The sequence below is a fragment of the Nicotiana sylvestris genome, chromosome 11 (assembly GCF_000393655.2).
Source record: "Nicotiana sylvestris chromosome 11, ASM39365v2, whole genome shotgun sequence".
NCBI lineage: Eukaryota > Viridiplantae > Streptophyta > Magnoliopsida > Solanales > Solanaceae > Nicotiana > Nicotiana sylvestris.
In genome coordinates this window covers 25,207,893-25,221,519 of record NC_091067.1, presented here as the reverse complement: position 1 = coordinate 25,221,519, position 13,627 = coordinate 25,207,893, and the positions used below count along the sequence as shown (strand labels likewise).

The 13,627-nt window shown below is 35.7% G+C and overlaps 1 protein-coding gene across 1 annotated transcript; it reads left to right on the top strand.

The window, feature by feature from the left end:
* The first annotated feature begins 6,403 nt into the window (after positions 1-6,403).
* Positions 6,404-12,806, top strand: LOC104233598 (protein MANNAN SYNTHESIS-RELATED 1-like). Its single transcript, XM_009787018.2, has 6 exons — positions 6,404-6,630; positions 8,414-8,546; positions 9,139-9,209; positions 9,937-10,022; positions 10,683-11,265; positions 12,332-12,806. Exons 1-6 carry the CDS (start codon positions 6,526-6,528, stop codon positions 12,608-12,610), a joined length of 1,257 nt encoding a protein of 418 aa, XP_009785320.1. The 5' UTR covers positions 6,404-6,525; the 3' UTR covers positions 12,611-12,806.
* Positions 12,807-13,627: the final 821 nt, after the last annotated feature.

The following is a 13,627-nucleotide window of genomic DNA, read 5'->3' as shown; positions in this document are numbered from 1 at the left end:
GGGTATGCTTATGTGCATATATATGCTATTTTGAAAGTATTTTATATATAAAAATACATAGGAAAAAATTGGGTATCAACAATGCCTTCTGGTGGCGGAGAATCAGCGGCGGTAGAGGATGAAAGCTTTCCCACTGTGGAGGAGATCATTCCTCGTAACCCTACTTCCAGGTCTGACTTCTCTAAGGAACCCACCCTCGAACCAGAGTCCGCAAAGTCGGAGATGGAGGCGAAATACTTTGCCGCCCTAAGGGACAAATACGACATTCCAGCCCATGTTGACCTGGTTCCGACCGGAGACGATGTGATTCAAGTTCACAGGCCTGGGTATTATGCGTTTTACGCCTACCTATTCCATATAGGCTATTCTCTTCCTCTTTCTCTGTTGGCGTAGGAGTTCTGTCGCTACTACCGTATCTACCCGGCACAGCTCTCTCCCTACCTTTAAGAGATTTTCCTTATGTTGGCGAAGTTTGCGGAGCTCGCCGGTTGCGAAGTCTCTATCCGCCATCTGCTGCATCTTTGCAGGCTGAACTTCCATAGAGGCACGATGATTCACCTCTACCACCGCGGAACCAAAGGGTTGGTGGCGGGGATGGATAATAGGATGAACCGCCGGTTCTGGGCCCATTGTTTCTTCGTTAAAACCGAGCACGTGGTGGCAAACCCTAGCGAATTTCCTGAATAATGGAATTTTGCTCGTAAGTATTGTTATTTGGAGTACGTTCTTCTCTTCTCTTCATGATTCGTGACTTGTTACGTCATTTTTCCTTTTGCATCTGAGAGGCATCCCCCATCTTTGGTCGCCAATATCAGTGATTAGGTGGCCCGCAGTTTGCCTCATACCCGTAAGTATCCGTGACTGCGCATCCTTTAACAAGAAATTCGAGCTCAAGCCCTCGACCGGTAAGTCGGGTTTCTAACTTATAACTATTTCGCTTTTGTTGTGGTGCATGTATTTTTGTCATTTTACAGTTTTCCTTTGATGCTAGATCGGAGAACTTCTAAGAAGGTGAAGGCTCATGTCCCCGCATTGCGTCAGGTAGTTGCTTCAGCTGGGATGCAGTTCGTGTTGGCCGAGTCTGTGCGAAATACTTCTTCCTAGACTCTGGTATTAAGCGAACTTGGTTGTCACATGACTACCCCATCTGTGGAGATCCTAGCTTGCCCGGTGGTTCATTTAGTGGATGAATCTTCCACTAGCGAGGAGGAAGCGACACTATTGAAGAGGCGACGAGTGGAAACTATGGTCATACCCGAACATACCATGACCGTAGATATGGAGGCATCGTGCACTTCAGCCACGGGGACTGCTCCCCCACCGGAGATTGTAACGGAAGCTAGGTCATTGGAGACAACGGAGGCAGCTGCAGAAATAGAAATTCTGGGGGCAGCTGAGATTGGCTTATCTTCTGCTGGTGGTAGAGGAAAAATGGTCAACATGGAGCATGACGGGTATGGTTTTGATATCGACACCGAGGAGGTACAGACTTTTGAGGAGATATTTATTCGAGTGGAGGTGAGGATCGAGGGGCCCACTCGAAATATTGCCATCCCAATGGATTTTAACTTGTTGGTCAACTCGAAGAGCATGGTTCCAGCTTTGGCCCCTCTATGCATGAAGCCCGAGAACAGGACCTTGCAGACGCTGAAGGATGCGAACCTGTCGTTTGGCATTTATGGGATGGATTTGCGAGTAAGTCCTCTTTTAGCATTTTAATTTCTTCTTCCTTATTCGTTATTTGTCTTTGTTGACCCTTCTTCATCTGTTTATCAGACCCTCATCTTGGAGATTGAGAGCGGCCATCGGGAGGAGAAAAGGATGAGACTCTACAAGAAGATGGAGTCAAAGTACATAGAGTACCGTACCAAGCATAAAGCCCTGGTCCGTATGCTTGGTGAGGACACTTTGTTCCCAACCCTCCGTGACGATCTGAGGCAGAAGAGTGAGGAGTTGAAGGCAAAGGATGATGAGTTGAAGGAGAAGGACGACAAGCTCATGAGGATTATTGGCAGGTGCAGTGAGCTTAAAGAGACATTAAGGTCCAAGAACGATGAGCTCGAGGTGATCAAGGGGGCCATGGCTGAGTGCGTCGATCTACAAGCTGAGGTGACGTCTTTACAGGACGAGCTTGAGCAGAGCGCAACTGTGGTTAACTGCTTAAGGGACGAGTTAGCTGCCAAAACTACGGAGTTGGAGCGAGTTGAGAGAGCAAGACCGGCTGCCATGGCTGAGGCGGCAACGTTAGCAGACACCCTCCATGTCTTCAGATCAGAGCGTGCTAGTGAGGTAAAGACCTTTGCTCTTAAAGAGGCAAGACTCGAAGAGCGGATAGGCACACTGGAAGGAGACGTTCAGGATTTGAATGAGCAAGTAGCTGTCCTTAAGGCCGAGAAAGCACAATAGCATGATCAACTGTCTACCTTTCATGATTCCACTTATCCCAATGTCCCAAAACACTTGTACGAGAAATGGGTCCATGTTGAGGCTCAACTTGACATATACAAAGGTTTGATGGCGGCAGGGAAAACCTCTTAGGCGGAGTTTTGGATGTTCGTATTAAGGCACGTGAAGCTCGTGCCGCTTGTGGCTATGACCCTGGCACGCCCGGGATAGACGATGACGAGGAAGATGTGGACGAGATTGAGCCAGATGCTTGGTACAAAGACGAGTTTTTGAATGGCGAGGGTGGAGATGGTGCTGTTGGGCCGGGCGGTGAAGGTGGCGATGGCACAGGTGGAGATGATGCAGCGTGATTTTCTTGTGTTTAGTTTTTTTTCTTTTCTCTCTTTTTTTGGAGGGGGGGCCTTTTTGGCCCTTTGTAAAATATTCTCTATTTTGGAATGGAATGACTATTGTCTTTTATCTGTACGTTTTTGGCTTTTTCGTTTTTCTTCGTATGTTTTTTCTTTTGTAAGATTTCCTAACTTAGTTGACGTGACCGAGGTCGAATGTCAATTAACTTGAGAGAGGTCGAACGATGGTTGATTCGAACAAGGTCTAATAAATTTCGAACGAATTCAAATGTTAATGAATTCGAGTGAGGTCGAATGTGAGTCGATTCGAGCGAGGTCGAATGTTTGACTCTTTAAGTGATTCGAACGAGGTCAAATATAAATAAATTCGAGCGAGGTAAAATGCGAGTCGATTCGAGCGAGGTCGATTGTTTGACTCTTTAAGTGATTCGAACGAAGTCAAATGTAAATAAATTCAAGTGAGGTCGAATGTGAGTCGATTCGGGCAAGGTCAAATGTTTGACTCTTTAAGTGATTCGAACGAGGCCGAATGTAAATAAATTCGAGCGAGGTCGAATGTGAGTCGATTCGAGCGAGACTCTTTAAGTGATTCGAACGAGGTCGAATGTAAACAAATTCGAGTGAGGTCGAATGTGAGTCGATTCTTGGCATAGTGTAGGAACTTGCTGGAGATGAAAAACTCGTGTGTTTGCATATTTCGCTTTGTTTATACATTCATTGGAAAAGTTTACATGTTTTTCTGAAGTTCCAATCTATCTAGTCCCTTTATTGGTCGACCTGGAAAAGTAGTTGATAGGTTGAGCGATGAACTTATACTTAAACTCTGAGACGCTCTCTTCGTCACCTCATTAAAAACCTCCCCGAGAAAACCCAATTGGGACAAAACTCAGGTAAGGGAAAAAAGAGTACGACTCGGGAGACGTCTATCCTTAAAAGCTGAAGTATTTGAGGTGGGCGACGTTCCAATTGTTTGGTAATAATTTTCCTACCATTGTTTCCAGCTGGAATGACCCTTTGCTTGCTACCGCCGTGATTTTGTATGGACCATCTCAATTGGTTCCCAGTTTGCCTTCTCGTGGGTCTTTTCTTGCTTGTGTTTTGGCTTTGAGTACTTAGTCCCCGACTTTGAGCGGCCTTTGTTAAACTAATTAAATGATAACTGAGGTGAAAGGTGAATCCTAGTCAAGCATAATAATTCTTAGATCTAGCTTAGAGTTTGGGTGATACCGTTTATTTAATGCTCAGAATCGTTTAATCAATCATAAAATGTGCACTTTAGAGAGTAAATGAAGAGTGAGTAATGAGCAATAAATACAAGAAATGGCAATAAATGTAAATAGGAAGAATACTTTACCCAAATATCAAATGATGTGGAAGATTCTTCCTTCTGACAATGAAATATGACAGTAAACAAGAATATAAGCAATGTTTTCTTGGATCATGTGAGTGAAAAGGAAGAATAATCGATAAAATCAATCGTTATGGAAAGGTGAACTTTGTATTTTCTCTCAAGGATCAACTCCTTACAATAGTTTTTTCAGATTCAACTCCCGTGCCCCTTTTTCTTCTCCTTATCTTTCTATTTATATAGGATATTCTCTAAAAACCCTAAAAAGTACAGCAAGAGGAATATCCAAGAGAATATTCCTGTCACTAGTTCCAAGACTATACTAGCTGTTATTCCTACTCTTCGCTGCTCGACCTCGACCTCTACAGCTCACTCAGCGACTACTCGTTGTTGGGCTTTGGTCGACCTCGGTCTGTCCGTCCAAATCGGAACACAGTCTTTTCACTTTACGATCTTCCCACGCCCAATTTCCTCAGCAAGACTTTGGCCCATACATATATGTGTGTGTATATATATATATATATATATATATACAAAAAATATACATTGGTTGGTTATTATTTTTAGGATCGACTACAAATATATAGTATTTCTCAATATTTAACCACTTGATATTCCCTAAAATTTTACCCAAATAAAAACTCAAACTCATTTTTTGCACGTTTAACAGATAAAACATACTATATAAAACAAAATTTTTTAGGGTTAGTAAAAACTAGGTTTGGGTCTCTATTTGGATTTTTTGTAGAGATTGTTAAGTGGTTAAATATTTGGCTTTGCTTGCTAACATACAAGGTCACTTTAGCATTTTAGTTGATTAGACATATCTATCCGACTTTACAGTTAGATTTCATGGGTTCTTTGATTAAATTTATTTTCTAAGTAACCAATCATAAGTTCAGTAATTCTAAAGTGACATAAATTGGTTTAGTGACATAACCATTTGAGAAATTAACTCAAGATTATGTATCTAGATTCATAGAAAAGAGAAAAGAAAATTGAAATAAGAGAGAACAATAGTGTTTGAATATAATTTGGGTGAAACTTGAAAAAAAAATATTTTTTAATATGCGATGAAAGATGATTTTTGAAAGTTAAAATTGTATTTGTACATGTATTTTACTTTAAAAACTTGAAAAATTCATCTTCAAAAATTACCTAAAAACTGATCACTTTTTATAACCAAACAATATTTTCAAATCTTTTTTTGAAAAAAACTTATGGCCAAATCCGATAGTTAGACCAGATGATCATCTCAGTGTTTATACAATTTTCAATTTCAGTGTAGCTCTTTTTATTAATTAACTTGAATATTATCATTGACTCTAGCTACATGGTCAATACATAAATAAAAAAATATAGGAAAAAAAAGAAGAAGAAAGCATTTAGAAATCCATAAGAATTCATGACACCAGCAATTTCTCTTTAAAGAGGTAGCGGTCTGTGCTGATCCTCTCTCATCTCATATTACGTAAAAGAATACAATGCTCTATCTCTAGAATAGAAATACATAGCGCATGCATTGCATTTTGCGAGCTGTCTTTAGTTTGTCACTTTCCCCTCTTAATTTATGGTCTTTTTTCCTCATTCTCTACCTACCTGTGTTCGGCATTCAATTGTCCTTTCCTTCCCTTCTCTCCCTCACTTCTCTTTTTTTGGTTTAACCATTTGATATCTGAAATTTATACTCATATAATCTAAGTTCAAATTACATAAGCCTATTTAAGGAAATATGACTTCCTCTTAAAAGTTTTTTTATTCCCAGAGCTCGAACCGAAATGTTGATTAAGAGTGAAAGGTTTATTCCATCCACCACAACATCATATATACACCTTCGGTCCAAAATAAGTTTCGTTTAAAATTTTCATACATTGATTAGAACTTTAATTATAAGAGTTATATATTTGATCAAATTAAATTACCCCCTATTTAATCTAGCAAATGCAAATAAGCATGGAAATGATTCTTAGAAATTGTATGTATAGATCATTTTATTGAAGAAAGGGTAGATTGGAAAATAATTGTTAATGCACTCTTGGTTTTATAATTATTCTAGACCACATTAGTTTGGCTAACATGACATTCTCATTTTATTTTATATGATAGTGTTTGATTGCATAAGAATAAAAGAAAGATTTTTGCTATATAGTAAAATAACTTGGGAACTTGTGATCTTAAACTTATAATGATATTTTAATGGTTGTAAAATTCTCTCGACAAGAATAAAATAAGAAGTTTAAAATTAAAATGTTTAAAATATATATTTTAGAGAAAAAAAAAGAGTCATATAAAGTGGGATAGAGGGGAGGGTATGATCTTCTTCTATATATATATATATATATATGTGTGTGTGTGTGTGTGTGTCTTGTTGGAGAGAGAAAAAAAGACAGGAGAGTGGAGGGAAAGAGTAAAGAGAAGGAAATGGCAAGAGATGTAAGGCAAGTGGTGGCTGGTTTACTAACAGGTTCTATGCTTATGATGCTTTGCAATATGGTTAAAAGAGACCATTTTGATCCACTTGTTGTGGTAAGAATATAATTAAACCCTACTTCTTTAATTTGTGTTCTTCCCTTTCCTTTATCTTTACAACTTCTCCATTTATACTTAGTATTAGCTAGTGATTTTCCAGCTATAAAGTTGAGCTAGATGATTAAAAACAGGCCATGTTTTCAATCTTCCAATCTTGAACCCTTTGTTGGAGGTGAATTTAACCTTATTATACTTGCAAATGAGAATTTATTTAACGTATATATGTTTTTAGCAACAAAAAAAAAAGAAAGAATTTAATTCGTAAACTGGGATTTTTAATATGTTCCAAAGCTCCAAATGTTAATGAAATAACAAGAAGATTAGAATCAGAAGAAAAAGATGATGAAGTTTCACAAAAACTTGACTAGACTATATGACCCTTTTTCATTTTTATTTTTATTTATTGACTATATGACCTTTGCTTTTACAGTTAACTGTTAGAAATTGTGCATCAACTAGTTGGCAAACTAGGTTTTATGATGTTAGCATTGCCTTCTAAAAAAGTAAAAGATGACTATGGTTGAGGCTCGCGCAAGAAAAAGAAAATAAAAAGGAGAAATACAAAAACTAGATTATTATTTGCCTTTTGCACTACTTTGGGGTAATATGATAAGTTTTTTTTATGTACATGGTTTAGTACGTATTTTTCAGAATCTAATCTTGCTCTTTGACCGGAAGCAACACTTTACCATCCTCAAACCCCACTTATGGGATTATTCGGTGCTTGTTGTTGATGTAAATAGAAGAATTTTAGAGTAAATTTTATTTCAGACGGTACCTGAAAATTAAAGTCCCAACAAATGGTTCTATACTTGTGATATATAGTACTATAGTTTAACGTACTAGACTAGACTTGTTTTAGAGTATATATAACGCTATCTTTCTAAAAGATATTAAATACATGCATGGTATTCTTTCCCTGATCAGTTTAACATCGTGACGTTTTCTAATTCATGAAAACTCTCAACTTTATCTTTTCTTTTTCCTTTCAAAAGGCCAAAGTTTCTGAAGAATTGTAGGGACTCAAACAAAGAAATTTGGTAACTTCTTTCAAACGCTCAATTATGAGTAGGAAAGTACAAGAAAGGCTCACAAAAATAAGAAAAAGGATATGAAGAATTAGGTGCATTATATACTAAGTCACTGCACTTAATTAATTTAATATAATCTAATATTTTTTTTAGTTATTTCAGTGATCCGATAATTACAGGATAATTCACAAGAAAAGCGGCATAATTTGAACTGAACATTCTCAGCATTGATTAAATACATAGATTTATCATATATGTAGTGATAGCATAAGTGATTTTTTACATTGTCGGTGCAATTTAATCTGTTGTAAAAAGTTAGTTGTCTTAATTTTTAAGGCTATTAATTTTATTGATTATAAATAGTTATTTTTAAGGTGAGCTGACGACTGACAGTATATAAAGAGCGTATAAAAGTTAAACCCTACTCTATTTTTTTGCCTTGAAGTATATTTAGATATAGTTTAATTTATATACACCAATAACGAAGATATTTTTCCACTATTATGCTACTCAAAATTTTTTTACTGGTAACAATCTATAAAAATGAAATTTATAATCTTGAAATAAGGCAAGTTACCTACTTTAAAAAGTAAAGGTGACTCTATAGTGTAAAAAGTTTTACACCATCGGTGAATATTGATTAGGTAAACTCATTCATATATTCCTATGACAAGAGTTAACTGAGCTATGTTTTGTTCTCTTTTAATCCAAATGATTTTAGTTAAGTTATTCCATAATTTTTTTTGTAGGAAAATCTATCTGTCCAATATGATGTGATTAAAGTGTCGAAGCAAAGCCTTATTAAACTGTCAGATACAAGTAGAGGATCACTTCTGATGGAAAGTCATTCCCTAAAACCTTGCTGGAGGAAGCCATTGACAAGTAAGTTGCCGTTACTTAACTAGTTGCACCCCAATAAAAACAAAAAGGTAAAAAAAAAAAAAAGGCAAGAAATAAAAAGAAAAATAATCTTAAGTTTGAAATGATAAGGGCAGCCCAATGCACGAAGCATCCCGCATTCACGCAGGGTCCGGAAAAGGGTCACACCCCAAAATTAGTATGATGCAAGCAGCCTACTCTGATGCAAGCATTAGTGGCTGATTCCACGGCTCAAACCCGTGATCTCTACGTCACACGAACTGTTCGTGACGAACACATACTCTAAGTTTTAACGGATAGAATTTATCACACTTGATGTTTATACCAATCTAATAATAAGTTGACATGTCTATTCTACATACACTTTTATTATTTAATTATTGTTAATTAATGTATATATTTACATCAATTTATCACCTAACTATTGTAAAATAATATAATTAATTTGGTGTAAGTGAATAAGAAAATTTTCAAAGTTACGTTAGACACATTGAAAACATCTGTCACTGTTTGAATGATCGAGAAGTCATTCAAAATCACCAGTTTTCTTTTAATTTTAACTTCTGTTTTTTTTTTTGTTCTTGTGATTTTTCAGTAAATGAAGAGCAATCAAAAGGCTACATCTTCTTCACTCTTACAGAAAGCCCTGAAGATCATGTCACACAAGTAACTTTTAATTTCCTTTATTTTCAGTTCCTTTCTACTGCTGTTTCTTTCTCTCTCTCTCTCTCTCTCTCTTTTCCAGTTTTAGACATCAAATTGAAAAACTAATCACAAAGAACAAAAGTAAGGAAGAAGTTTCTTTCTAAAAAAATTTAAAAAGAAAAATAAGCGGGGAGGGGGGATATTTACACCTGTCAAGGCAAAGGGAAGCCACGAGTCAACTTGCTGGCATTAATTTTCTTTTTCTTTCTTTCTTACAAAAAGCGAACAATTTTTGTATGACTGTAATTTTATCTGACACAAAATTTAGTTAAAAATTAAAATAAGATCTTAAATATGTCATAAAATTTGTATGACTATAATATTTTTAAAATTTGCGGCCAAAAATAGTGCGATTGTAAAAAGTTATTACTATGAGTAAAACGAGAAGTTCAAATTAAATTTTCAAACCAATCTTTTTGACAAAGAGTCCTTTTTTTTTCACCGGACGTATTCACTTCGCGTTGCTTACATGGTAAATAAATTTTACACAATTATTATAATTTATTTACTATAGAACGTAATTTGCCTAAATTTTGAGTTTATTAATTTCACGTATTAATTCAAGGAAGGTTATCTCGAATGAGTAATGCGAATCAATAGTCATGAGCAGATGCTTTTTGTTTTAATTTTTTTTATATTATATTTTCAAGGCCTTTAATTGTATTTACAAATCCAATATGCACCTCAGATTGCTGATGCAGTGGTTGTGGCCAAATACCTCGGAGCAACTCTAGTCCTTCCTGAAATAAGAGGAACCAAAACTGGACACAAGAGGTAAATTAGTCATTTATTTTCAGTTTTCTTGGATTATTACTTATATATATATATATATATTTACTTATTTAGCAACTCAAATAAAGAAAAGAAAAAAAGGGGAAAAATTATTTAATAAGGTAGATGTACAATCTTATAAATTGACTAATTTTTTTTTTGTAATAAAATGAGTACGAAAATAGTGCAAAATTGAAAGGAAAATTCGTTTCAGAATAATGAAGACTTTCTTGAAGAATTTTAGCTAGCGTTTGGACATAGATTTGGTTGAAATTTCAAAAAAGAGTTTTTGAAGTTGCGTTGAAAAATAATTTTGGAAGTTGAAGTTGCATTTGGACATGCATTATTTTCTTTGAAAAAAAGTTACAGTTTTGTGAATGGAAGAAAAAATTTCACCTAAAAACTGGAACTTTCAAATTCTTTTCAAAAAAGATCATATTCCATGAACAAACAATATTTTCAAAACAATTTTGAAAAAAAGTTTGCCAGAATTTATGGCCAAACGAGGGCTAATAGTATCTTACTCAAGGTCTAATCAGGTTGGTTAAAATGCATATATGTATTTCTGTTCCTTTGAGTCATAAGCCATAACTTGAATTACGTATTTAATGTCATTGTTATCTATTGTTTATACTTGACTAATTTAACAAAAATTACTTTTAGGCAATTTGGAGATATTTATGACATAAAGAGATTCATGACAAGTTTAGATGGCATAGTTCAAGTTGTAAAAGATCCACCAATGGAATCATCAAAAGTGAATATCACTAACATAAAGGTGCCAAGTATGGTCAACCAAGATTTCATTGCATCCAAAATTCAGCCAATATTCAAAGCCAAAAAAAACTTATTTCTTTCAACTGAATTCCAATCTTCAAATTTGGCAAAGGCCAAAGAGATAGATCACAATATAAAGATGGACCCTAATGCATGCTTAGCAATATTTGGGAGTCTTGATTTGCAACAAGAGTTAAATCAATTGGTTAGTACAATGGTTGGGACACTAAGAAGTTTGAGCTATAAAACAAATGGACAATTTGTTGCTTTGGATTTGAAGGTTGAGGCTTTGGAAAGTATGTGTAAAGGGAATGTGATTAAAACTAAGCATTGTTATAATGCTAAAGAGATTGGTGAGTTTTTGAAGAAGATTGGTTTTCAAAGGCATACCACTATTTACTTGACTCAAAATGGATGGCATAAAAGTCTTGATGCTTTGAGAGAGATCTTCCCCAACACTTTCACCAAGGTAAATTTCTCTACCTATTTACATTGGCTATATATTAACTAATAATAAATGGTTGGAGAATTAGTAATTTTTAGAAATGTTGATTTTCTTGTTTCTAAGTTCCCATTTGAATACCAAAACTTAATTATAGTATAGTGGTACCAAAACTTACCGTCTACTGGTACCGATGGGAGTCTCCCGCATAATAATTGTGAGTTCAATTCTCACTGTCCCCTTCATCCAATTCAATAGGAAAAAAGTTGAATGTTGTTTAATTCTCACTATCCCCTTCCCCCAATTCAATAGGGAAAAAAAGTTTAAAAAGGTGACCCTTTGTCCACCGAGGCTTACAGTATAGTGGTACCGATGAGATTCTCTTATACAATAGGTGTCGGTTCAATTCTCACTATCCTCCTCCGCCAATTCAATAGGGGAAATTTTTTGAAGAAAGGTGACGATTTGTCCACCAAGGATTACACTATAGTGGTACCGATGAGATTATCTTATACAATAGGTGTCTGGTTCAATTCTCAAGTCCCCTCCCCCTATTCAATAGAAGAAGAAAAAAAGTTTAAAAAGTTGACCATTTGCCCACCAATGCTTACAGTATAGTGGTACTGATCAGAGTCTCTTATACAATAGGTGTCGATTCAATTCTTACTGTTCCCTTCCCCCTTCCCGGCCCCATCACCCGATGCAATAGGTAAAAAGAACTTGCCAATTCTATTTTGAGTATAACCTAATTATGAATATATAAGTGAAAGAATATTTGAAGTTAAGCTTATATAGTTAAATTACATTAGTTTAATGATCAAAACAAGCAATCCCTTAACTTGGGAGCCTTGGCGTAGCTGGTAAAGTTGCTGCCATGTGACTAGGAGGTCACCGGTTCGAACTGTGGAAACAACCTCTTGCAGCAATGCAAGATAAGGCTGCGCATAATAGACCATTGTGGTCCGGCCCTTCCCCGGATCCCGCGCATAGCGCATAACAGGAGTTTCGTGCAAGAGGCTGCCCTTTTTTTTTTTAAGCAATCCCTTGATTTCTTGATTATTGAACAACTCTTCGTATCATGCACTTGCAACAGGATGCTATAATTCCAGCATATGAGAAGGCTAAATACCAAATAACCAAAAGTCCTGAGTTCGAGAAAGTTATCGACTTCCAAATATGTACACAAGCTGATGTTTTTGTACCAACAATTTCCAATCTTTTCTACACTAATGTTGTGGCAAAGAGAATTGCCTCAGAAAAGACAGAGGTTCTTGTTCCATCCCAAAAGGTTTCTACTTCATCTGCTGCAATGGAGTATGTTTCTCCTTACATTTCTAAGAAATCACACTGGGCTTATTCATGCTTTTGTTGATAAGTCATATTATAAGTGTAAGAAAATTGTAGTAAGTGGTTTTGTGTAAGTCAACATGTGAGAGAATTGTAGATTAGTTAGCCTAGTTCAATAGAAATAATAAGATGTATGTTTGTAGCTATCAGAAGTATGTTTAGCAATTGTAAATTTTGTAGTTTGAATGTCTTGTTTACACTTGTATCTTTATACTTTAATTAGTTGATTCAGATTGAAGTTACTAAGAAGTACTGAATTATTTGAAATTTTCTTAATAGCCTGATTACTTGAGAAACTATGCTGGCAAAAAGCCTGTTGATCTATTACTAGATAGGCAGAATGATCACTGAACTATATCCACTATAATAATAAAGTCATAAAATTATTAATTTTTCTTGAAACAATTCGCACATAGTTCAATTACTTTACTGTGACAAAAATAATTTTGCAATTGTACATTATAGGAATGTGCATTGCAATACCGTGAATTGTGACAAAAGGAGCCAAGAAAATTAAAAGAGTCTCTATATTCGGCTGATTAAAGAGTCCTTGGATTACAAAGATGGACTGTGCTAATAATTGAAGTAATTCTAGTACGTGAAGTAGCTGTTTCCTAGAAACTGTTTGTTGTAATTTTCTCCGTCATTTATATGGCAGTATTGCTGTTTAGGATATCAAAACTTCTTTCGTTGCCTATAATTCTGATGGATAAAGTAGCAATATCAGAAAAGAAAAATGAATTTTGGGCCAAAAGAAAATGCGAGGAAAATGGACCAAGTGCACAAATACCTGATTTTAGGGCCACTGGTACCCGAAGTTGAATTTTTTTAATTTAAAGGCGAAATGACTTCCTGGCCACTTAAACTTGTAGGACTTTTGAAAGCCGATACACGAACTTTGGATTTTCCCATTTGAACACCTCTACTTGAGAAAATGTTTACTAATAAACATCTTTGACCGTTGACTATGCTTAGGTGGCAATATTATAGCTGATGTGGCCAATTGCGTGTTAATCACCGGTATTAAACGCGTGAATATGAT

Coding starts and splice junctions, on each gene's coding strand:
- LOC104233598 (XM_009787018.2), top strand. CDS start 6,526: ATGGCAAGAGATGTAAGGCAAGTGGTGGCTGGTTTACTAACAGGTTCT. Junction 8,547..9,138: donor CTGGAGGAAGCCATTGACAA/GTAAGTTGCCGT, acceptor GTGATTTTTCAG/TAAATGAAGAGCAATCAAAA. Junction 10,023..10,682: donor ACCAAAACTGGACACAAGAG/GTAAATTAGTCA, acceptor AATTACTTTTAG/GCAATTTGGAGATATTTATG.